Source organism: Pteropus medius, unplaced genomic scaffold (genome assembly GCF_902729225.1).
Source record: "Pteropus medius unplaced genomic scaffold, Ma_sr-lr_union100, whole genome shotgun sequence".
In the NCBI taxonomy this organism is placed as follows: Eukaryota; Metazoa; Chordata; class Mammalia; order Chiroptera; family Pteropodidae; genus Pteropus; species Pteropus medius.
Genome location: NW_024340699.1, coordinates 8179260 through 8205066, shown reverse-complemented (window position 1 = coordinate 8205066; position 25807 = coordinate 8179260). Strand labels below are relative to the sequence as shown.

The following is a 25807-nucleotide window of genomic DNA, read 5'->3' as shown; positions in this document are numbered from 1 at the left end:
GAGAAAACTGGGGATAGTAGGCGAGGGAGGCAGGATTCGAAGCTCGGAGCTGACCGATTCCAGAACCCACACTCTCGACCATTACATTCACTGCCCACTGACAAGCACCATGATTGTAGGGGCTGAGGATGAGGGAGCCGGCTGCTTAGGACCTGTGCGAATGTCCGGGACAGGACAAGGGAGGGTGGGAGTTAGAAGGAACACCTACCTGCTCCTGCGGAAGCCTGGTCCTACCTGGCCGCGTGACCTTGAACAGCTGCTGCTCTCCCCCTCACCTCGGGTTTCTCAAATGTAAAATGCATCAGGTCAAACCGCAGGGTCCTTTCATTGTGGGTTGTATCACGGGCCGTTCGTTCCCCCGCCTTCCTTTCTTCTGGAGTTGGAGCCACCCAAGCAGAGCAACTGAAGTAGTTCTGAATGAGACAATAGCCTATGAAACCAAGCTCAGAGTCCACGCATTTATCTAGCTATTTCCAGAGATCTCAATTTTTCCATCAACTATCTGGGCAACCTTGGAAACCACAATACCATCCCCGCCACCCCCACAAAAAAAAAAACAAAGCAGAGCAGCCACTGTTTCATGTTCATTAGCAGCTACAGTTAACCTACTGTAATGCCAGGCCTTTGTGAAGCAGGTTAGGCACATGGTCTCATTTAATGCTCTTGATCATCCTCTGAAATAAGCTACATTATCCTCTTTTGATAGATGAGAAACCCAAGGTTCAGAAAGTTCAAATAACTTACCCAGGTTCCCACACCCGGGAGCACAGGAGCCAAACCCAGACCCCAACTCTGCCCTGCAGGGAGCTGTGCTCAGCCTCTCCACTGGAACTGGCCCCTCCGAGCCTCACTCTCCCCACCTGTAACCCCGCTCGCCTGCAGAGCTCTTGTGAGGACTGAAAGGGGCCATGTCCGTACTATGCCTGCCTCAGTGCAGCAGGTACTTCACAAAAGGTAATATTTTGCCACCGTTCTAAGACTTGGAGAAATACAGATTTGGGCTGATTCTCAGCCATTCAGCTTTGTGCACGCGTTCAGTGTCTCGGAACAGTGCTCGTCACACTTGAACGTGCATAAGAATCGTCTGGAGATCTGATGAAACTGTAGGTTCTGGATGCCGTAGGCCTGAGATCAGGCCCAAGATTGTGCGTTTCCGACAGGCTCCCAGGGGATGCCCGTGCTGCGGTCGGAGGACCACAGTTTGAGGAGCAAGGTCTCGGAGCAGCCTTCCCGGCCCGTCCCTGGGGGAGCTGGTCGCCGTCTCCTTTAAAGGAAGCCATAAATCCCCGCCATGTCCTCCTCCTCCTGCACACGCCCAGAGGAGAGGAGACGGAGGAGGACCAGGGAGCATCACAAATCCCAGGGATTTGAGGAAAACAAGGCTGAAGAATGTTGAATCGGACTAATTAGCCAAGCACTGACAATGGTGATTCTTTCTCAAGGACGTGCGTGACAGAAATCCCCACCTCCAGGCCCAATTACCACATCTTCAAGGGCTAGGCTCTGCCTCCTGAGCTTCTGTGCTGGAGACACCCACTCTACCACCCCCACTCCCGAGGGGGGATTCCACCTGGAGCCCCTGGTACTTGAAATCCCCCAGAGCAGAGGGACTGGCCCAGGCAGGGGCCAGGGAGGCCCTACCCTGACCTGCTCAAGGTTCTCCTGTCCTTCACTTCATGGCCTGTTCACCCAACACACACACACCTGCACACACATGCACCTGCACACACACACACATGCCTGCACACACGCCTGCACTGAAACACTCCTGCACACACACACACCTGCACATACCTGCCTCTTTTACCTGCACATACACCGCTTTACACTCAGTTTCTGAACTATTTTACACCAGCCTACGACCAGAGAAGTCTTTTAATCACCCACATTCGTCCCTGCCTAACCCCAGAGCCTGTGTTCGCGAGGGCACGTGGCCCGCCTCAGGTCCCCAGAGCTGGCTCTGCACTGGTTGTCTGGGCTCAGCTGCTGCCGGCCCCCCTCACCGCTGTGCGATCTTGGACATATTACCTCACTTTCCAAGTTGGCCCGCCCTGTCTGTGAAAAGGAGAGGAATAACAATCGTACCGACCTCGCAAGGTCGTTGTGAACATTATATGCAATCACGATTATAAGCACTTAGCGCGAGGCCGGGCGTAGAAAGTGTGCTCAGTAAACCTGAGCGAGAATGAGGATGCGAGGATGCCGTCCCCATTCCACACGCCGGCTTCCCAAGAGGCCCCCACGTTGCTCTGTTTTGGAGAAGACTCCGCACCCGCGTCCGCCTCCCCCCGGGAAGCCTCTGACTGGCCCTTTACGTGGGATGGGGCAGGAAGAGAAGCAGCACCTCCGGCCGCTGGAGATGGGGCCTGGGGCTTGGGTGGTCGAGACGGTAGGAAGCGAGCAGAGCCCACAGCGGAGCCGGCGCCCGGTTGGCAGCAGCGCCCCAGCCGGGAGCCCAGGCCCCCTCCGCCATAGGCCCTGGTGGCAGCAGAGGAGGGGGAAGGTTTTCTCAGGCAGATGGTGAGCGGGTGGTGTGGCAGTGGAGGGCTCCGGTCATCACCCGCCCGGCATGGCACCCACAGGGCGCCCACACGGAGCCCACAGCCCAGGAGCAAATGCAGCAGACACCTCCCCAGGCCCCACAGGACCTCCGAGGGACTGTGTGCCAAGTCTGGAGTGCAGCACTGGCCCGTGGGTCCCAGGACAGAAGCTGGGGCACGAGGCCAAGCATGGGGCCGCTCCCAGGAGTGTGGGGTTAATGCCACCGTGCTGCTCGGGCCCCTTGTCAGTGTCTGTGCCCTTGCTGTTCCTTCTGCTTAGCCCCGCCCCCTACCGCATAGTTGGGTCTTTATCAGCTCAAAGGACCCCTTTGGAGGGGCCTGGTCCCAAGGAACCCCGCCCCAATAAAACTTTATCACAGACCGAGCCAAGATGAATCTCTGGGGAGCTGTCACTTTACAGGGGTGAGGTCTGTTGGCCATACCCTACCCTACTTGTGGATTATATTTAAGCCTCAGCAGGGCTAATAATATCATCTGCCAGCACGTATAGAATGCCTACTGTGTGCCAGACGTGTTACATGATGTTAAGCATGACTTCCTTCTGTGAAAGTTCTAGTTTAATTCCTGTAACACTCCGTGAGCTAGGCTTAGAGAGGTTAAAAGGCTTGTACAAGGTCATGACCAGTGAAGCCAGGTTTTCCTGCATCCACAGCCCACGCTCCTGCCCTGCGGTTTAGAACAGACAGAGCGTGTGAACTCTGGGAGGCAGCGGAGCCGGAGCCCAGACTCCTGAATTCTCCACATTCCTCCCCTTCTCGCTCCGGAGTAACCAGAGGCCAGGGCTCCCTTTGGCTTTCTCAGAGTCACAGGGCAGGTTTGTCCCAGGGCCCCCCGCCGTCTCCCCAGCCTCATCCCAGAGGATGCTAGGAGCTCCCTGGGGTCTCTCGGGTCCTGGCAGCCACTGAAAGCCTCCTTAATTGGGCCGTTTTCCCTCTTGTCCTCAGGGCAAAGACTGCACCGTGCCCATCAACACCTGCATCCAGAACCCCTGCCAGCACGGAGGCACCTGCCACCTGAGCGAGAGCCACAAGGACAGGTTCAGGTAACAGCTCGCCCTGGGGCCCTCCCTTCCCCAGGGCTTCACGACAGCCCAGAGAAGTGTGGCTGTTGCCTGTGGGCCGAGCCCTTTGCGTGAGTGATTTCCAGCCCTTGCTGTAAGGGCTGCTGTTAACCCCGCGAGGCGTCGGGGGGAACCCTTGGCCCGAAGCTGGGGTTAGGAAGCGTCGGTGGGACGTTTCGGGTAATCGCGTCGTCGGTCCGCACGGCCGGGAGGACGGCAGGGGAGGCCGCAGCTGCCAGGACATCAGGGACGTCAGGGTGGCACGGTGACGCGATGGCTCAGAGGCCCCGCGGCCTGGCCGTGCCACCAGTTGTTTCTGTGCTAATAGGTGACGTTTATGACATGCTCATTACGTGCCAGGCGCCAGCTCGTCGTGTATGATCTCATTTAAATGCCCCCAGTAACCCTGTCTCCTGCAGGAAGGTACCACCCCCACCTGACAGATGAGGAAACCGAGGCTCAGAGATAGAGTCGCTCCAGGGCACATATCCTGACACCCCTTCCTGAGCCCTCCAACCCCGCCCCTCTCCTCCCTGCATTAGAAGCTCAAAGAAAGGGATGGATGATGGGTGAGAAGACATGGGGCACATGTGATGGGATTTTAGCCGTAAAATGACATCCTGCCCTTGCGACAACACGGATAGACCTAGAGAGCATTATACTAAGTGAGATCAGGCAGAGAAAGACAAATACCATGTGATTTCACTTATACGTGAAATTTTAAAAAATCAAAAACAAACCAAACAAAAACAGACTCATTGAAACAAAGAGCAAACGAACGGTTGCCGGGCTGGGGATTCGAGGGCTGAGTGAAAAGGTGAAGGGGAACATAGCCAGTAATAGTGTAACACGCTAATAGTGTAGCACAGTGACAGATGGCTACTAGGCTCACTACGTTGTACACCTGAAACTAATATAATATTGTATGCCAACTATAATTTTTTTAAAAAAGAAAAGGGGTTAGAGGCCATTTGAGTTTTTCTCGTCCCTGTCTTGGGAGTGGGCCTTCAGGCCCCGTCCTGCCTCGCACCCCCCCAGCTGCTCCCAGCAGCCCCGTCTCCCCGGCCCAGACAAGAGCAGATTGGTGGGGACTGGCTCCTTTGCCCGCCTCCCAGTGAGCCAGTGGCTTAGGCAGTAAAAAAGTGGGTGCACGCGATGCTTAGCTGCGTGGACGTCTGAGAGCTCAGATTACAATTAACTTTTGAAGGCATTCTGGCCGGGAGCCGCCACGTGCTCTGTGAAAGAAATCAGATTCTGGGCTCTGGGTCTCCCCAGGGCACCCAGCCCACCCTCACATCCACCTGCCAAGCCAGCCCATCAAACTCCAGCTCTTGAAAAGTGAAATTCAAAGCAGAGTTTGTTTTCTTGCCCAAAGTGGGCCAACCACCCCCACCCTCCGACTGAGATCGGGAGTGAGGATAAACCGCAGGATGTCTCACGGGGTGGCCCCAGAGCCCCAGCCGAGAAACGCAGCTCCAGGGTCAAAGCCACCTCTGCCCACCCGGCTGACGGATGGAGTTGGCAAAGGGACGAGCGTCCCCCACAGGCCACTGTATTTTTCTCCTCTCAGCCGGCGGTGTGGTGTGAGAACAAGTATCCCCTTCCGACCCTCCGTCGTTGAGGAAATTCAGATGAACTGGAAATAGTTTTAGAATTTAATTTTCACGGAAAAGGGCCCAGGTCTACAGGGTCAGAGAAATCAGGTGGAGGACGAAGGCAACGAAGCCCACCCCCTAAGGACGGCGTAGCCTGTGTGGACTCCCTAAGGAGCAGGAAAGAACCCCCTCGCCAGGTCGGCACCTGAGAGGTTGGCACGTGGGGGGACAGCTGTCAGGGAAGCTTTGCTCCCTTCTTCCCACTGTGCCAGCTTCCTAGGGCCGCCCCACGATAGGACCGCAGACCGGTGGCTCGGACCGGCAGAAATGTATTCTCTCGCAGTCCTGGGAGCCAGAAGTCCAAGTCCAGGTGTCGGCGGGGCCGTCCTCCCCATGGACTCTGTGAGGTTGGCCCCTTCCTTGCCCCGTCCCAGCTTCTTGCGGCTGGTAACCCCTGGCGTTCCTTGCCTTGCAGCCGCACCCCTCCGACCTCTGCCGTTGCCCTCACGTGGATGGCGTTCACCCCGTGTCTCTTCCTCACGTGGCCATCTACTTACGGGGACAGCAGGCACGTAGGATTAGGGGCCCCAGTTACTCCAGTCTAACGTCATCTTAAATTACCTTATTACATCTGCAATGACCCTCTTTACAAATAAGGTCACACTCTGAGGTACGGTGGTTAAGAGTTCAACATATCTTTCTGAGGGGACACAATTCAACCCATAGCACACCTCTGTGAGGCAGAATTCTAGAAACATCGCAAACCTCTTCATATAGATGCTTCTCCAGTCATGGTACATAGTCTGCTCCCAGAAGGACCAAAGGCTGTCCATGCTGGCCAGGGAGGAGACTAAGACCAGGGAGCCAGGGCCTGTCCTACACCCCCACAGTTAACCTTGACACTCGCCCCCAGGCTCCCAGTGAAGCCAGGGAGACCTTAGCCTCCTTCCCACCCCTGTCCACCCCATGAGCAGCCCCTGTCCCCTTGACCAGCCAGCACGTTCCACTCCCATGCAATCCTCAGGCTCTAGGGACAGCCAGTGTAACTTGTTTCGGGAACAGAGACAACGCTGCACTTCAGGCCTTTTAAAACCTACCCGTCTGGCTCTGAAGAAATAGCCTTTGTTCATGATGCCCAGGGTCCCTGACAGAAAAAGAGAGTGAGTCATTTTGTTCTACCTAAGGGCTCAGCCCCTAGAACCCACTGGTCTTTTGGAGAAAATGGGACTTGGTTTTCCAGTTGTAGAGGAAAAAAGGCTAAATAGGAATCTAGAGATCTACTTCCTAAGAGCCTTGGTGTCAGCGGGAGAGGGGTCCTCCCACCCTGCCCCCTGATCCTCCAGAAGCTGGAGGGGGAAAAGTAATCAGAATACATGATGGGGAAAGGGCATCGGGAAGGGTGAGAAAGTGGGCGTTTCTTGTGGCCAACGAGAAGTTCATTCCCAGGTCTGGCAGAGCCTGACCTTGGCCACCGTGCCCTGCTCAAGACAGAAAGGCTGCCCTGGAGAGGAAGGTCACTCAAAGCGGGATGTTTGTTAAGCTGTTTCTTTGTCTACAAAAGAGACTACCCGCAGATGAGCCAGAGGACGCCGCCGGGGAGTCTAAGCTGCACCCAGGGGACCGCTGCCAGCTGGGGGTGTGGCGAAGGAGGCACTGCTGCTGGGAATGGTCCCCAGGGGCGAGGCAGCCACCCAGGGCCAGGGAGCTGAGCATTGCCTGGAGACAGGGGGGCGGGGCTAGGTGAGATGACCTGTGCCGCTCCTGAGGGGCTTCCTGCTCAGGACTCCAAGGCCGTGTGTGTCACAGGGGGGCCCTGGACCTCCATCCGGAGAGAAACCTCACTAATTATATCTACCCAACCTTCTCTTCTGCCACTCAATCCACCCCCTTCCCTGACCCCTGGCTCCCTCCTGCCCACCCCACACATCCCCAAAGCTGCTCCTGTCCTCTGGGCTTCGAGGGGCAGCGGTGTGAGATCAACCCAGACGACTGTGAGGACAATGACTGTGAGAACAACGCCACCTGTGTAGACGGCATCAACAACTACGTGTGTGTCTGCCCACCCAACTACACAGGTAAGGCCCCCTGACGCCCGAGCGGGACTGATGTATGCAGGTGGCGGGGCAGGGGTGTCACGTACCAGAGAAAGCCATTTCTTAGCTTTTTCCAGGGTCCCCTCCTCCCTCCCCCCGTGGACAGAGGCTCAAACCCCCGAAACCCCATGATGGGCTTCCCAAAGGCCCGTCTCTTTGCTCGTCCGCCCCTCTCCCGCCCTGCAGATCACCAGCTCCTTCCTACTTTGACAGTCCCAGGTTCCTTTCAGCTCCCTGTCACTTAGTTAACTAACGGCCATCTCCTCCCTTGGGCCCCTGGAGACCCAGTGGCGTTTGAGGATGGCAGAGAGGCGCATGCATTGTATTTATGCGTTATTCGGGGTCCAGTCAACCTTCTCTGGAAATCTACATTTTTTCAGACACTCTGCTAGGGGGCTGGGGATACGAAACGAGCAAGACAGAGTTCCTTCTCATAGGAAGCTCATCATCAAGTAGAGAGAGAGGCGTTCGGTAGAATGAGAACATGCCACCTACAAGCCCAGGGCTCGTGGGAGCCCTCAGAAGGAACAGTGGAGAATGATGGAAGCTCCCACAGGAGGGTTTTCCTCAGGATCTTCACTCCACCCCACCCCGCAAAAACAACACCTTCGATTCCTGTCTTAACAGCCCCTAAAGACACTTAACCCATTAGATCGTGAAGCAAAATGGGACCAAGTTGTGCAAACGCAGCCTACTCAGTTATAGGATCAACCTAAAGCGGCCTGTCCCGAACTGGAATTCCATAAGTTCCATGAGTTCTTTGAGAAACGGGCTCCTCAGAGCCAAAAAGTTTGGGAAGCACCGTATATAACAACAGTCCTCTTCCTGGAGTTCCATGATGCAAATTAGCTTGTTAGAAGTTCTTAACAATTCCTGCGTTAAAGAAAGCCGTTTACATTGTTTCACCCAGCAGCTCCCAGACCCGCCGATCTCAGAGCTCCCCCAGAGCCACCTGAGAACCCTGTTACCAGTGCAAACGTTCTGTGCTGCAAGAAACATATTTCAGGAAATACTGGCTTCAGGCCAGGATGAAGCGAGGCCCGTGCAGCCCAGGGACGCAGGCCCCAGCCAACCGCAGCCTGGCTTGGGTGTCAGGAATGAGGCGGGAGGTGGGAAGCATGGAAGAGGAGGGGAAGCAGCCCTGAGGCCTGCAGAGAGGGAAGCCCAGCGGCCCCACTGACCCCACGGTCCTGTGCCTTCATGCAGACCTCCGGCCCCATAGCCAGGCGCCCCGCCCAGCACCCTCTTGGGACTGCCGGAGTGTGTCAAGGTCAGCTGAGAAAAACCACCCGCTCCGCTCAGGCCCAGGCCTCCTGCAGTCCCAGAGAAGCCTTTGTGCCGGGAGAAAGTGAAGGGAGACCTGCTGAGAGGCCGCCTCCCTCGTGGCATCGCCCGTCTCCCGAGAGCACCATTGTAGGCGAGCAGGATCAGCGACAGGCAACACTTACTGTGCACCTGCTGTATGCAGAGCACTGAATGAGCTGCTAGAGGTGCAAGGAAATCTAAGGTTTGCCCTCAGCCCGCGAGGGCTCTGGGACCTCTACTACCTAAGTCTGAGAGGGATCACCATGCAGAGTTAAGTCATTGGTCCAGAAGATTCTGCTCAGTGCCAGGAGGGAGATGGTAAACACGCCAGCAGTTAGAAAGAGAGAGAAGGGCGGGGGAGGCTCAAAATAGGCTCAAAATAGGCAGAAGAGGGTTTGAACTAAATTTGTGGTGGGCACATGGGCAGTGGGAGGGGGCTGAGGAGACACGAGGTGGCTTCCTGCCCCAGTGGGCACCACCCGTGTCTGCGGTTGACCAGGGTGCTCTTCCGATTTATTGCACTTTGTTCCTGAGAGTGGGAAGTCCCAGGAAACGTCCCAAGTCTGACGCAGACACTTGTCCACTTCAGAGGTTTAGAGGAACACAGTGCCCTCTGTGGTCCCAAGAGGCTGGCAAGACAGGCTAGGGATCGGCTTGCCCCACCATGGTGGACAGCAGACTCGGGAGCTGTGTCTGTCATTCACTGACTCCCCCACCCTGTTCCCTGGGAGCCGCAGGGGCCTTCTCCTGCCCCTGGTCCCCACCCCACCCCTGCCCTGAGAGCACGTCCGCGTCCCCTTTTCCTCTCTGAGACCACTCTCCAGCTGGCATGACCGAGTAAAATTTGAGGACACCCCAAGCTCAGCGGCGCATCTGCCACTGACTCAGCCCCGACATCCAATCTCATCCCCCACCCTCCCAAAACGCATCTTCAGGGGATGTGAGCTCTGCGGGGCTGAGGTTCAGGGGCCACCCCTGGGGACTGTGTGACCCCTTAGGCCTTTTGTGCCACTGTGAACTTCGAAGGGAACGTATCCAGAGACCAGGACTTCAAACGCCCTTCATAGTGTCTTCTCTGAGAAAAGCCAAGGGGCTTACTTACCTATAAGGGGCGGGCTGTGCTACTAAGCCACGCCCCGCCTCCAGGAAGCCCCCAGGCTTCCCCGACTCCACCCCTGTCATCCGCTTACATCTCTGTGTTGTAACTGCCTGCTTATTCGTAGATCTCCCCCACTAAGCTATTGTGAGGGGAGACAGGACCGGGTCACTATTGTGTCCTCAGCGCCTGGTTCGGTGCCTACCACACAGGAGGGGCTCGATAAACAGGTGTGGAATGAAAAAAACAAACAAGCATAGTCCAAGGTCAGGGTCTGACACCCTGTGGTTTCAGCCACAGCAGCCTCTGGATGATCAAGTAACACAGCCAAACTATGGTGCCATGACCGTGCCCAGGAGAGGTCCTGGGATCTTCCCATGGTCACTGCTGGGGAAACCGAGGCAGAGATGCAGGGGGAAAGGATACGCCAAGAGAGCAAACGCGGGGCTACTGATGTCCGTGGCCTCCTGAGCCTCAGTTCTCTGCCCTGCCCGCCAGGTGAGCTGTGCGACGAGGTGGTCGACCACTGTGTGCCTGAGATGAACCTCTGTCAGCACGAGGCCAAGTGCATCTCTCTGGACAAAGGATTCAGGTAAGGCCTGGCTTCATGCCCCCGGCGTCGGGTCTTGGGCACTCGCCAGCAGTCTGGGTCTGAGGCGGAGGCTCTGGGGCGCTCTCAGACCTGCCTCATCTGCCCCCAACCCCCAGAGACGTGCCAGGTGGGCTCGGGCAGTCGAGTTACCTGAGTGCGAGTGAGGTGAGGGATGCCTCCCGAGACCCCCCCACCTGCCTTTCCCACCTCAGGATTCGGCTCTAGGTCAGGGCTGCTCTTTAACGGATGTCAGAGGCAGAGAGGAGGGAAGAGACGCCTACAAAGCAGAGGAGGCCAGACTGGCGAGCAAAGCGCTGTGGGGGCGCCCAGCAAGGGCGGTGATGGCCACTGGGCACGTGCGCTCTGGAGAGTGAGTAGGATGCCAGTCACAGGTGGAGAGGAGGCCGGCATACTCCGGCTGGCTCGAAGGAGCACGGCGGGCATGAAGACTGGGCAGAAGTGGTCTGGGGTGCAGGTCTAGGGTGCAGATCTGGGCCTGGGGCGCTGGGGAGTCGAGGCCAGAGACATAAGCAGCTCCAGAGCTCAGCTGCCCTGGTACTTGTCCCTCGAAACCTCACTCCACCGTAACCAAGGCCCCTTGAGTTCTAGGACAATACAGAAAAGAAACAGTCCAGCATTCAAACCTTGAGGTAATACATTTAGGCGCAACGTCTCCTAGAAGCTTGAGGAGATCTACAGGCCAGCACGATAATGTGGATATTATTATTATTATTATTATTATTAAAATGCATTTCAATCAAAAATCCCTTCTCCCAAGGCAGCATTTTGTAATTTTATCTCCCTCCCCTCTCCATAACAACTCACATTCTGGGACATTCACGAGAGATGTGCAGTCAGTACAACCTTTGCCCAGGTTTGAAGATGTTTATCCTCATCTGCCATTCTCACGAGGTCTCCACAGGACAGACAGCTCTGTGTGACCGTGCTGCACAGACTCCGAAACGATAATAATAACGCCCACAAGCACCGAAAACAATGATGACGGAAACAAAGATCACTGTGACCACCATCCGCTGAGAACTGACTCTCTGTGTGAACTGTGCATTACCTCATTTACCACTCGCTCCTGGGACGCGCGGAATCTGTCATCCGCTTTCTGCTTGGGGCTGGGCGCAGGTACTCGGAGAGGGTGGGGCCGAGTCAGTCCAGGCCTGCTGATTCCTTAGCAGAATCGGGAGATGCCTGATGTCTTGGAACCAAAGCTGTTATCTGATTACCTCCCCCTTGTCCAGAATCAGTAAGTCAAATACACGTGAAAATTTTATAAGCCTTACCCTTTAGAAAAAAGATAAAGGCAAAACATTTGAGAACAACAGAAAATGCAGGTTATAGCACCAGAGGCTCCTCTTTAGCAGATGAAGAACCGTGTAGATTCTTGCTAACGGAAATGAAGCCCGTGAACTAGCAGCATGAGCACTACATGAAACCTTGTTTGGAATGCTAATTCCCAGGCCCCCTCTGAATCAGAAGCTGCACTTGAACAAGGTCCCTGGGGGTCATACATGCTCATCCGGGTTTGGGAAGCGCAGGCACGGAGAGTACCGTGGCTTCGAAAAGAAGGACGTAGACGCACTTGCCTCCAGCCCTCCACTGCCCGGTCTGCGAGTGAGCACAGCTTCCCCAGCTCTTCATAAAGACCTCATCAGTAGCCTTGAACTCCAAGCTTAAAGGGCTGGACTTTCCCTTAAAGTATTGAGGAGCTATTGTTGCCTTGGAGAAGGTTCTACAGCTTGAGTTGCTCTGCAGACACTTCTTAGAATCAGGAGCCACAAACAGAGGCCGGCCAGGCCAGGCCGAGAGGTGGGGCTGCAGCAGACTGGGCAGGCACACGCCCCACGGGCACTCCCGGTCTGTTTCTTTAAAAGGCTGGGGAATGGGAGCCACCAGGTGAAAGTGTGCGCCCTCCCGTGCAGCAGGAGGTCGCATATTTCAGTTTTGCCAGTGAAGTAAGTAAAGGCGAACAGGTCAGGTCTTAGCGGATTGCCGTTTTTGAATGCAGGCCAGTAAATCCTCAGATTCCAGAACCTGTACCCTGAGAGCCTCACCTAGCCATGAATCCGCAGCCTGTACCGACGATGCCAGGATCCCCTTGTGATTCCAGCCACTTCCATCCACTCCTAAAGGAAGGAGCGAGAGGAGGGAGGATCATCCCTTCGTCCTGACGCTGCCCCCGTTAGGCTTCTTTGTCCCATAAGTGTCCTGAAGTCTTGCTTTCTCTCCACCCCGGCCGCCTACAGCACCCTCTTCCTCTGACTCGGGCGGGCTGTGGTGGTTATGACTCTGCCCAGCAGAATTCGGCTGGTGGGCCCAGAGAGGTGTGCAGGCTCCAGGCCCTGCAGGAGGCAGAAGAGGCCGGAAGCGTTTGTGTTTGTATGTGCCCGTAATTGCGCCTTCAGGTCTGTTTCTTGCTGGGACTTCGGCAGTGTCACCCCGGGCAGGGAGCCCAGACGTGCATGTTTCAGGCCAAGTTTCCACCGCAGTACCTCTCTCCAGTGGCGTTCACCTGGGCCAGCTGGTGACAGCTGCTGCCCTGGGAAGGGGCAGGTCGATCTGCAGGACCTAGGTTAGGGTAGTAGCTCCCATCCAGTCCCCTGGGGCGCATGAGACATTTGTGAGGAGCAAGGGGTTCGCCCTTCTTACTCCAGCCTGCATCTCAGGGGGAAAATGAACAAAATCAAAGGGTGTGCAAAGTGTCATCTTCGTTGCCATCATCGTCACCTTAGGAACCCAGGGAGATAGAGGCAGGAGGAGAGGCCACCGGGAGGCTGGACAGGCCCGTGGAACAGGCTCGCTTTGCTGTGTTCCAGGTGCGAATGTCTCCCTGGCTACAGTGGGAAGCTCTGCGAGGTGGACAACGATGACTGTGTGGCCCACAAGTGCCGTCACGGGGCCCAGTGCGTGGATGCGGTCAATGGCTACACGTGCATCTGCCCCCAGGGCTTCAGGTACAGTGGGGGTGCCCAAGAGGGAGCCAGCCTGGGCCCGACAGCAAGGAGTGTGGGCTGGCGACTGGCAGGCTAAAGTGGCCAGGGTGGAGGCCCAGGCCGGGGTGGCCCCAGCCCTGCGTCTCTGAGGCCCCTTTGTTCCCCACACCTCCTCAACCCTTCCAAGACCCAGAGCAGGCATTGTGACCCACGCTGTAGGTGGAGGGAAGACCTACCCAGGTCAGCTCCGCGTGGAAGTCGGACTTGAGCTCCAGCTCACGTCATGTCACGCTTGGGCACGATTCCATCTCGGTGGCTGGAAGGTGCCACCATCTCGGAGCCCAGCTTGCAGGGCGGGGGCAGCCACATGGCCGTGCCGGCAGGAATATTCTTTGTTGGCTACTGAACAAAAACAATATGGCACCCAATAGGAGACATGGAGGTGAATGGAAGGGTTTGGGTCGGTCACCAGGATCAGTGATGCCAGAAGAGAAGGGGGAGATGGGAGGGCTGGCCAGGTAGTCAGGAGATGTCTGTGGGGTTAGCGGAAGGCGAGGCCTGGGTCCCGGCTCTAGGTCCCACCCTGACTGGAAGGGAAGGGCATGGGGGTGATTGGGGGGGACAGGGACCATACTTAAAGGGGGTCAGACTGGGGGACAGTTCCGTGTGCATCAGAACTCTTTGGATGGCGTAAATCCAGCTCTGCTAATGAGCCTCGGTCGTAGACCCTGAGAAGGTGAGCCTGGAAGGAACCCGGAGTTCTCCAGGCCGGTGGTTCCAAAGCCTGGTCCAGGCTGCCTGCATCAGAGGCTCCTGGAAATACAGGCGCCTGAGCCTCGCCCCCAACCTCCTAAATTGGAATTTGGAGGTGGGGCGAAGGGGCTGGGAATCTGCACTTTTTCTAACGCTTTTGAATTGTGGTAAAATATACATGTAATGTACCATCTTCACCATTCTTGAGTGACATTCACACCGTCAGGCAGCCACCCCACTTGCAGCCTGCAGAACTGAAACTGCCCAGTAAATACGGACACCTGTCCTCCCCTCCCCCGGCCCCTGGCACCACCGCTCTAGGGACCTCGTATGAGTGGAATCACATTATATTTGTCTTTTTGTGGCTGGTTTCTCTCTCTCAGCATAATGTCCTCAAGGTGCATCCGCATTGTAGCACGTGTCGGGGTGTCCTTCCTTTTTAAGGCGGAGCGATATCCCACCGTACGTACACACCGTATTTCATTTATTCATTCATCCGTGGATGGATAAGAATCTGCACTTGCAACAAATTCATCCTGGGTGATTCTGATGTCACTGAAATTCGGGGACCTGAACCCTGGTCCAACCCCATTATTTTTAAAATGGGGAAACTGAGACTTCAGGAAGGAAGAAGAGTTGCCGCAGCCGGAGGCGGGGCCGGAGCTAGTGCCCGTGCCCATGTCGCGCCACCCCTCTGCAAGGGACCGTCTGGCCAGAATGACCGACTGTCTCCACTCCCTGCTTCTCTCGCCCCTCCCAGCGGGCTCCTCTGCGAGCACCCGCCGCCCATGGTCCTGCTGCAGACCAGCCCCTGCGACCAGTTCGAGTGCCAGAACGGGGCCCAGTGCATCGAGGTGCAGCAGGAGCCCACCTGCCGCTGCCCCCCGGGCTTCGCCGGCCCAAGGTGCGAGAAGCTCATCACCGTCAACTTTGTGGGCAAGGACTCCTACGTGGAACTGGCCTCCGCCAAGGTCCGGCCCCAGGCCAACATCTCCCTACAGGTGCGCCCGCCCCGCCCTGGAAGGGCCCCATGTGCCCCAAGCTCTGACCGTCCAGAGCAGCTGGGGTGCACCTCCCCCCAGCACCATCAGGGACAGCCCTCAGCTTGGGGGCTCTGGCCCAGCTCTGTCCAGGGGGTCCCCAGAGACAGCCCCTGACCAGCCTCACAGCTAACAGTAGGCTCTACATCAAGCCTCAGCCATTCATTTCTCTAGGAAATATTCACTCTACTACGTGCCAGGCACTGTGCTGGACAATGGGAATTCGATAGTGGACAAGACAGGCGAGGTCCATTGCCTAGAGCAGGATGACAAGGGACAGTGACAGCCCTGGGTGTGGTGGGAGCTGGAACGGTGTTCCCAGGCTGCTGGGAAGAGTCAGAGAAAGCTACCCAGTGGCGGTGATAGCTAAGCCGAGGTCTGAAGGATGAGCAGGAGTTTGCCTGGAGGAGGGTAGAGGGCGAGGGGCCGGCGGGGCAGGATGAAGCGGCAGTGCAGTCTGACCTGAGAGGTCAGCACGTGCAAAGGCCCGGAGGCACAAACAAGCAGGGTGTTTAAACTCTTTAGTATGAACCAAGTGCTTTTCCAGCTAACTTCTTTCGGGTTCTTTATCTGTGGACCTGAGCTCATTCATTCCAAAATGCATTTCTGGGAGATCTAAATGCTATTCTGGGGTGGCGAGGGTTGGTGGGGGGGAAGCCAGGGAGCAGGGAAGGTGTATGATAGAGAAAGAGCAGGCCCCTGACTTGGGGGGGAGGAGGAACCCCAGAGATGGGTGCCCCCTGGGCAGCGACTGCTGGGCTCTCAGCCTTGGCATTAGAATCACTCAGGGAATTCAGATTATCTGTGCCTGGGCTCCCCCCCTAGAGGCTCATGTGTAATTGGTTTGGAGTGAAGCCCAGGCACTGGTGTTTTTCAAAATTCCCAGGACTCTTAGCACAGTGCCTAGTTCATAATAAACATTGTATTAAACGGTGATTATTAGCATTTTGTTTATAATTATTATCACACTTTATACAGCGAGACTGAGGCCCCGAGAGGGGCCGGGACTCGGGTGGGCTCACGCGGTAGCCCGGTGGGAGAGGCTAGGTAGAGCTCGGGGCTCCTGGCAGGCAGGCAGGCATACACGCGACACCATGAGCGCACAGTAAAGGGTCGTTAGACTGCGTCGCGCAGTGGGCATTTGCTGGGGTGTGAGAGCTGGCCTTCACACCTGGGGACTTACCGTCTAGGTGGGGGAGGCAGTCTGCACCTGGGTTCCGGGGTCATCCAGAAGACACTGCCTGGCAGAGGGCTCCGTGCGGGGTGGGGCGGTTAGGCCTGGGGGCCCTAACCCACACGCCTCTCTGCAGGTGGCCACTGACAAAGACAACGGCATCCTTCTGTACAAGGGCGACAATGACCCCCTGGCTCTGGAGCTGTACCAGGGCCACGTGCGGCTCGTCTACGACAGCCTGAGCTCACTGCCGAGCACGGTTTACAGGTAAGGACCGCAGCCCCCCTGCCGCCCACCTGCCACGCGGCCGCCTCTCCCCACCTGCTTCCAGCCCTGCGAGCGACACCGGGGTGACTCGGCACCTCTCCTCCCCAGCCCCCCGCGTACACCCTGTCCCCTCACGGAGCGGCAGTGGGAGGGAGAAAGGTGTTGGAGGAGGAGGCAGGGGAGGAAGGCAGACCCCGCCAGGAGGTGACACCTCGTTCCCGTAAGATTAATGGCCCGCTGGCGACCATGCGCCCCAGTGGGGACAAGTCTGCTTAATGAGATGCCCTTTTCAAAATGTCATCCTAATCTTTTATTAGTTTAAGAAAGAAAACGGGGAGATTAGCATGCAATTCACAGGAAGACGTTCCGCGGCCGCGGGGGAGCAGGACGTCTAACCTGACTCTCGGACGGTTGCGGACGAGTTTTTCCTGAACTTCAGTCCCCCAGTCACCTTGATTTTCCCATTATCAGGGTGTCAGCTGATAGTCATAAATATTTTTGAAATAGTTATGAAAGTAACTAGTCAAATGAGAAATGCCTCTCTGGGTTACACCGAAAATCAGGTTAAACCATCTTAGAAGGACAGTACAGCCCGTGAGACCCGCCTCCAGAGGCCGGCCGCCCCCAGCAGCAAACCAGGAGTTACACCAGGGGTTCTCGAAGTGCCTGGTCCCAGAGCAGCAGCGGCGCCAGCGACTGAGAATGCACAGGCTCAGACCCAGACCTGCTGACAGGCGCTCCGGGGTCAGCCGGGCCATCTGTCGTAGGGCCCTCCAGGTGACTCTGACGCACAGGTCAGGGAAGTGCTGGCTGACACACGAACCTTCCTGGAGAAGGAGCCATTTGCAGTGGGTCTGGAAAGGGAAGAATCCGTGTGAGCGGGAAGAACAGGTGGGCCAGCAGGCCAGGAGAACAGCAGTGACAAGCCTAAGGGACAGTGGAGAGGCAGCGACCAGAAAGGAAGATTCACGGTTCACAGTGGAGGGCAGGACAGGGAAGGACAGTGGGTACAATGGACACCAGGAGAAAGAGCTGTCACCGTGGCCTCGGAGTTTCCTGGAGTCAGGGCTTCCTGACAGCTGTGTTCCTGGAGCTGCGGGTCGTGGGCGAAGCGGAGGGGACAGAGAACCCCGGGCGGAGCCAGGGCCAGCCTGACACAAAGCCTGCGCTGTCAGACGCGTCTGCGTTTGAACGAGCGATTCAACCTCTCGCCCCAGTTTCCTCGCCTGTGTGCCATGGATGGTATCAGGATGCACCTCGGGTGTAGTTGAGGGTTGGGGGTTGAGAAAGCACTTGGCAACTTGAGCCTCCACTTGGGCGTGCCAAGGACAGAAGGTGACAGCCAGGCTTCGGGAGCCACTGGGCTCTATCCAGAGCCTGGGGCCTTCCCCCAGCAGAGCCCCGCCCTCCCCCACACTGACGCTAGCTGTCATGGGGGTGATTTGGTAAAGGGGCGATGTTGCAGGTAGGGATGTGGGAACGCTCTGCCGTTGCCTAAGTCAGGACCTGGGGAACAAAATGGGCGCCTGGAGAATTGCCATCTCCCCCAGCCTTTGTCAGGGCATCAGATGAGGGTCAGCAGGGGCCTCAGAGAGACCCCAGGCCCTCTCTCTCACCCAGGGAGGAACCCAGGAAAGGGTGCCCAGGCCCGGAGCCCTGCACAGGCCCGGTGACGGACTTTTAGTGCCCTGCAGCTCGCCATCCTAAAGTCTCCAGGAGTCTTGTATTGAAAACAGTTTTGCTTCAAACGCTTTTCTGAGGCGGTCCTGGTTTCGTCCAGCAGCACCCACCCTCTTGCACTCACCCGGTGAACGTCTCAGGCACCTTGTGTGGGCCAGGTCCTGGGCTAGGTGTAGGGCCACAGAGTTAAACTAAACAGTCCAGGAACGAAGACAGGCACGTTCTCCGGGCAGGAGGCAGGAGGCAGTCGGTCTCTGGAGACACGTGCGTGCTGCGGGGCTCTGAGGCGGGAGCGGCCATCTCCACTGGGCAGAGAGAGAGGGCTCCCTAGGGGCGGTCATGTTCGAGCTGAGGTTTGACTTGTGGCTGACAAGCCTTTCCGTAGGCCCCGGGCAGGGGGAGACCCATCAGTTTGCAGAGAAGCGGTTATTGGGAGGGGCTGGGAGGGGCTGGGAGGGGCTGGGCTTAGTGGAGGGCACAGGCCAAGCTGACCAGCAGCTGCCAGGGCCAGGAGGCCATCCCAGCCACAGGGTCACTGCAGTGACCTCTGGCCATCCAAGAAGGCCGCCTCAGCCACAGAGCCACAGCCAGGGCTCCACCCCAGAGCTGACCTAATCAGGGGAGTTGGCATCATGCAGACTTCTGCCCACGGAGGCCCCGCTGACCTGCCTGCAGAATGAGGGGGTGCAGCCAGGGCCTGGAGCAGCCAGATTCTACGGCTTCCTCCGGGCAGGTGCCCGACCGTTCATCTGCCCAGCCGTAGCCACGGGTGGCGAGGAGGGCACCTCACAGTTTTACTCCAGGCCCCAGGGCAGATACACAGAACAGCCCTCCTGAGCCCTTCCCTGCCCCAGAATGGGGACAGACTGCACCAGCCTCTGTCCCCAGACTTGTCAGATGGGGCTTCAGGCATTATTTCCTACCTACAAGGCTAGGAGGCTGAGTAGGGTGACAGATTTAGGGAAAGTGGGCTGGGATCCAATAGGGAGTGGTGAGCACTGTGGTCACCTAGAGCACACAGGCCTCGTTCAGAGGGCCAGCTGACCTCAGCCCCAGCAGGTGCTGCCATGTGGGAATGCGGATTCTCAAGAGAAGCTAAAAGTTCAGGGTTTCTATGTGACGTACCTCAGTGTTTAAATGTTGACCATTTTAAAACACGGGAGCGCTCTATCTGGCCTGCAGTGCAAGCCCTCTGCGTCTTAATTCCCACCGCCCGTCCTCTGCCAAGGTCTTTGTCTCATTTGATGTTCACCACAAGCCCAGGCAGGCGTCAGCACGCCTGCTTCAGGGATGCGCGAGACACCTGACACTCAGGTGAAGTCTTCGGCCCTGAGGCACACAGCTGGAGGACCCAACATGATACTAGATCTGTCCACACCCAGGTCAGGCGTCCACCAAACCCCGCTCTCCCACGCGCTGGGGCACAGAGGGTGGTGCCGAGAAAGGGGGTCGGGGGGTAGGGGGCCATGCGGCCTCGGTCGGGAGCGAGGCTTCTGTAGCGCAGGCTCAGGCCGCCTGCCTAAAAGCCAGGGACACTTTGTTCCTGTGATGCTCTGTCGCCACCTGGTGGTCACAGCTCAGCCTCCGGGTGAGCGTGCCCAGCACCTAGAAGGACTTCCTTGTCCCGTGCCACAGTGGCGTAGGGGCCTGTGGCTGGGGAGCTTGGATTTGACTTTGGCCTCAGCACTTCCACTTTAATACTTCGGGTCGGTCGCCTTGAGTTTCTGAGCCTTAGGCCTGTTGTTTCTAAACTGGAGAAAACTCGTACGTGCTGTGCGGGGGGTTAGGGTTAGACGGGACAGGAGGACACGTGCTTAGCATGGAGCAGTACACGGGGCCCCCGTTAGGCGCCCAGCACATGCCCATGTCGTTCGAGAAAGCAAACGAGAACTGGACAGGCCACTCTGGCCAACCCTTGCCCTCAGCGCCAGCCCCAGACAAGCCACCCAGCCTGGCTCTGGCACCCCGGGCTCTCCCCGGCCCACTCGGTGCTGGTTCGTCTGGCCCAGTGCGAAAGGAGGGAGCCCCTCAGGGCCCCTGCCGTCCCCTGCTGTCCCTGACACTCTCCCGGGGCTAACGACGGGGCTTGGGACCACCGCGGGCTCACTTCTTGTAGCAGTAGCAGCAGGTCGTTTTCATTGGGTCGAGTTTTTCCCGTTTTTCTCTTCCTTGGCAGCAGCAGAGCCATGTTTCCTGGTGGTGTTTTACTTCAAAGTCCAAGGTTTGAAAAAAAAAGGAAACACAGCCATCCGGGTTGGCAAGCTGGTGGTGAGAAGTCAGCCTTCAGGGCTGCCCCCCACCCTAATCTCCAGGGACCCACAGTTTGCAAACCACCGGCTTCAGGCATGATTTCTAGGAGCCCCTGGTTAGGATATGCCAGGAAAGTGTCACCCCATTAACCCATGAGCACTTACTGGCACAGACAGGCTCTGGGAGGTTCGGATTTGGTTATGGGAGTCGGGATTCATCATTCTGACTTTGAACATCGGTTCCCCCACTTCCTAGCAGTGTGACCTTGGTCAAGCCACTTAGGTTCCCTCGCTATAAAACGGTCTCATAGGAGTGCCCTTCTCCGCCCCCACCCACCTCCTCCAGGCCTAAAGTCAGGGTCGAGATCATCGTTTCCACCTTTTATGGGGCACTTACGAGGTATCAGGGACCCTGCACTGGCCATTAAAACCCAGTGAGGTCAATGCCATCACCACCCCCATTGTACCGAAGCATTAACTGGGGCTTCAGGTGATGTGGCTTGCCCAGGGTCCCTCAGCTGGGGGACCCAGCGTAATCCTAGATCTCTCCAGCCCCGAGCATGGCCTGGCTGAAGAGTATGCCTGGAGGAAGGGGCCTGCCTAGGACTCTCCCTCATAAGCATCAGGGGAGGCCCTCCGTGGGGCCAGGCATTTTGTCAGAGGTAGGAGCTGGAGGCCACAGGGTCCCCTTCTCCTATCAAAACATGTCTCCAGGTGGTGCACCAGGGCCTGGCCAGCTGGGGAGCGCAGGAAAGGAAGAAGGGAGTGGGCTTGGAGGGGGTTCATGGTGCGTGTTCCCTGTGTCTGTGTGTCTGATGGGTTCGTGTTGGAAGGGACCCCCAAGACCTGCCCAGGGCAGCGGCCTCTACAGCTTCCTCCCTGGCAGGTGGCTGCCCAGCACCCATTGCACACTTCAGGGGATGCTGAGCTCATTTGCCTTCAGGACATCAGTTTACAAGATGGTTTGGAGATATATTTACATATTTTTGCATGTGTGTTTAGAATATGCTGAGGGCCCAAGGTCCAAAGCTGTGGTCTCTGCACATCAGCTTTCATCCCCCAACCCACCATCACCAACTAGTCTGCGGGACCACAGACAGGCCTCTGCCTTGTCCTTGACTCACTACTTACAGTAGCTGGAGCCTACCGAAATAGAAGCAGCTCTACCTTCCTGTGGTTTCTCGGCTCCCCATTATGAAGCTAGACCCCCCAGTGGACTCTGTTTTAGCCACCACTCCACACTCCCACTGCCCTATTTCTTGGCCAAACTTTGCATTGATAAGTTGCGTGTCTGATTTAGAGAAAAGGCTAAGGAGACGTGAGCTTTGTGAGTGACGGTACCTGTCTGTCCTGTTTGCCACTGATTCCTGACTCCTAGTACAATGTGGTTCATGACAGACACTGGGTGGGTGTGTGTGAGAAAAGAGGGTTCTTGATGGATTTAGCAGGATTCCGGGCTCCTCTGCCCTCACTTTCTCCCAGAGGGCACTAGAGCAGGGGTCGCTAGGTTGGCAGACAATGGTTGGTTCTCGTTGTTGATATTCTAATAACACTAACAATTAATTGCTCACAGGTTCCCAGTAATTTCGCATACAAAGCACTTTCACTACCTCCTCTAATCTGATCATCACGATAATTCTTGAGTTTGTTCTCTCCTGTTTACAGATGAGGAAACCGCCCAGGGAGGTTCTGTTTCTGTGACCGGCTCTGGTCCCGCCCCGAGTAAGGTGCTAGACTGGGTCCACTTTCTCCACTGCGCCCCGTCTGAGCCCGTCTTCCCCGAGTATTTCCTTTACCTCTTTGGCTACCGAAATGTCTGAGTCAGTCCCTCAAACTGTCTCTGTCTGCTGAGCTACTCAGTGCCACCTCCCTGATGGGGTCCTCTAGTTAGAGCCAGCTCATCAGGGAGATTTCATGGGAGGCCTCCACATTTACTGCCCACACCTGTTCCTCAGAGAGCCATTTTCTTCAGAGAAGGGGGTACCGTGCCCCAGACTCCTCTGTCACCCCCACCACTGCTCCCTCTCAGTCCCTTCCAGGACAGAGTAGCAGAAAGAGCAGACCCTGTGAGTTCTGTCTCTGGACCACACTAGCTGGGTGACCTCAGACAAATCACTTAACCTCTCTGGCCCTTAGTCTCTATCTGTGAAACGGTGTATCTGATACTCCTTTACAGAATTATCACGAGGGTCAAATAATCGGAGTCAGCCCTGGGTGAGTGGCTGCTGGGACTGTCGGGGGCAGCATGGGACGGGGAACGCAGGTGGGCTTCAGGGCTGGACGTGCCTCTTCAGAGTCCCGCTCTCTTGCTTATTAGCTGTGGGACCTAAGGTCAGTGACTCAACCTCCCTGGGCTTCTGTCTCCTCGTTTCTGTAATGCAGAGAACACACTGACCTTGCAGGAGTGTTGTAAGGCTTTAGTTCCCCAAAGGTGATAGACACACGGCTGGAGGCACATGAGATGAACTGAGGCAGGACAAAGACAAACTAGTGACATTTCAACTGTGAGGTCATTTTTTTTTCATCTATACCAGGAAAAAAGAAAAAATTCATAGCAAAATGTTTTCTGTGGATAGTATTCCTTAGAACAATACTAGCCTTATATCCTTACTAATATTTAAGGGGGAAATGGAGAAATCGAAACAAAATATGTTAACTAAATCATGGTCCCAATAGTATGCAGCAGGGCAGACATTGAGGTGTTCCGAGGATGAAATTGGCTTAACTCTGTGACATGCTAGAAAAGAATGCAAATTATGATAACCAAATGCGATACTTGACCCTAGATTGGCTCTTGTACTGGAAGGAAAACTATGTTATAAAAGACATTATTGGGTCCACTGAAAATTTAGAATACAGACTGATAGGATCCAGTATGGTATCAGCGTTGAATTTAACAAAGTTGAGAACTGTGCCGTGCTTACGTCAGAGGACTCCCCCTCCTTAGGGAATGAGCCTAGATAAAGGGCCACAATGCGTGTAACTTACCTTCAGATAGTTCAAAGAACCTGTGTGTGTAGATGAGTCTGTCTGTACATACTTGCGTGTGTTTGGAGAGAGAGATACATATAAGAAATGATAAAGCAAAGGGGGTGAATAGGAGAATCCACAGCTGTGATAGATATTCTCTATGCTGTTGGTATTTTTGCAACTTACCTAAGTTTTAAGTTATTTGCAAATAAAAAGTAAAACAACATACAATCCCAGCCAAGTCCGCAGCCCAGCGCAGGGCCGTGGAAGTCACGCGGCTAACGCTCCGGCTCTCCCCCTCTCTCCTGCCCAGTGTGGAGACTGTGAATGACGGCCAGTTCCACAGCGTGGAGCTGGTGATGCTAAACCAGACCTTGAACCTGGTGGTGGACAAAGGAGCCCCCAAGAGCCTGGGAAAGCTCCAGAAGCAGCCAGCAGTGGGCATCAACAGCCCCCTCTACCTTGGAGGTAAAGCCCCCCCTCCCCTGCCACCCCACTACCTCCCACCTGCCCTCTGTGCTTGGGCACCTCCACCCTGGCCCCCTGGCTAGGGCTCCTCTGTTCTCATCTAGGCACCCACTAGCAAAGCCAAATCAGGGTAGGCCTCCTGGAGGAAGTGACAACCAAGCTGCTCCCTAAAGGGTGACTAGTTAGCCAGGGCATGGGGAGAAGAGGGTGGACTCCTTCTGAGAACTACAAGTTGTTCAGAGGGGATGGTAGGGGACGTGGGGATGGAGGCAGAGTGCAGGCCCTTCGATCCAGGGCTTCAGGTCACATTCCCTGTGCTCTGCCACCTCGCGGGACACTGTGAGGCTCAGCTGATGGACGTGGAAGAACATGTTTGAGGTTAAGGTCTTATGATGGCCAAAAGCCGTACCCACCAGTCTGGCAGCGCCTGGGCTGGTAGTTCTCAAAGGGCCGTGTGCCAAAAAGTCACCAGGGCTGCTTGTTCAACACAGAGTCCCGAGACTCTCCCCACAGAGCCCCCTCTGGGGGGGGGAAGGGGAGGCGAGGGGGTGGAGTGGCCCTGGAATCTGCATTGTTCATGGCCAGTCCAGGAAAAGCCTTTGGTCCAGAGCAGCCCCAGAAGGGACACAGCTTCTCTCCCAAAGAGGATCCCCAAAGTTCCACTGACCGAGGCTGCTCCCCAAACCCCTTCTCCCCAAACTAGCTCGCCTGCTGTGTTCTGTGGACAGGTAGCACCAGCGGAGGCCTAGCTGGACCAGTGGGGATGTGGGGTACCACCAGCCCTGCCCAGAGGGGGTGATCCTCCAGCCTGCCAGGGTGGCCATGTGGCTGTGGGTGGCCAGACCTTTTTTTCTAGAGAAGCTTGAAATACAGATTTGTGGTATATTTTCTGTATTTAAATAATGGCAACAAATTCCGATGTTTTAGAACCACAGTGCAGGATGAAGGCTGCGCGTCCTTGTGGGGACTAGGGCCCGGGGTTTGGGCGCATTCCTGGGTGTGAACAGCAGAGGTGCAGGGCTGTGGATGCGTAACTGGGAGATGGCGCTGGGGAGGGGGGGCGGGGCGGGGATCTGGGCCGTGGACAGGGTGGGCGGAGGGGGATCTTCAGGCCACTGTCCTGGTGCCCCCCCCACAGGCATCCCCACCTCCACGGGCCTCTCCGCCTTGCGCCAGGGTGCGGACCGGCCACTGGGCGGCTTCCATGGCTGCATCCACGAGGTCCGCATCAACAACGAGCTGCAGGACTTCAAGGCCCTCCCGCCACAGTCCCTGGGGGTGTCGCCGGGCTGCAAGTCCTGCACCGTGTGCCGGCACGGCCTGTGCCGCTCCGTGGAGAAGGACAGCGTGGTGTGCGAGTGTCACCCGGGCTGGACCGGCCCACTGTGCGACCAGGAGGCCCAGGACCCCTGCCTCGGCCACAGGTCAGTGTCCCGAGACCCCTCGATGGAAGCTGGAGGGACTGTGGTCAGACTGTAGACAGGACCTGCGGCAGCGCGACTGCCGAAACGGGCGGACGCCTGTGCGGGGCAGCAGGTGTGTGTGACTCGGCACCACCGAGCCACATGTCATGGCTTAACTGTGTCATTCCTCCAACAAATATTTATCGAGGGCCTACTGTGTGCCTGGCCTTGTGTTAAACAGGAGCGACCCAGCAGCTCAGTGTTGACGCCAGAGCCAAGCCTGGAACTTGGTGGCTGACGAGCGGGAAGGTGGCATTTTAGATCAGGAATGGGGGACAGCTACAGTGAGCCCTGGCTCTGACTGTCCTCCCGGTAGAGACAGTGCTGCTTTGGGGTCAGAAGCAGGCTTTGGTGTCACTGTCTCCAGGCAAGACGTGGAGACCCACCCTCCTACCCCCCGCCCCGCCTGCATGGGAACCGGGAGCTTGGAGCGCAGCACCTTCCACGCCGCCTGAAACTGGGCAAGTGGTGGGGACAGAGTTTTATCAGGATGGCA

At 56.7% G+C, this 25807-nt stretch overlaps 1 protein-coding gene across 2 annotated transcripts in view; it reads left to right on the top strand.

Annotated features, from left to right (window-relative positions):
• The window catches only part of SLIT3 (slit guidance ligand 3), a 538957-nt gene that overhangs the window by 507287 nt on the left and 5863 nt on the right, over nucleotides 1-25807 (top strand). For both annotated transcript variants that reach the window (XM_039877365.1, XM_039877366.1), the window contains exons 27-34: nucleotides 3506-3603; nucleotides 7152-7291; nucleotides 10209-10302; nucleotides 13131-13268; nucleotides 14761-15001; nucleotides 16351-16481; nucleotides 23694-23848; nucleotides 24987-25272. In XM_039877365.1, coding sequence (XP_039733299.1) covers nucleotides 3506-3603; nucleotides 7152-7291; nucleotides 10209-10302; nucleotides 13131-13268; nucleotides 14761-15001; nucleotides 16351-16481; nucleotides 23694-23848; nucleotides 24987-25272 — 1283 coding nt within the window. The remainder of the gene's footprint in view (nucleotides 1-3505; nucleotides 3604-7151; nucleotides 7292-10208; nucleotides 10303-13130; nucleotides 13269-14760; nucleotides 15002-16350; nucleotides 16482-23693; nucleotides 23849-24986; nucleotides 25273-25807) is intronic.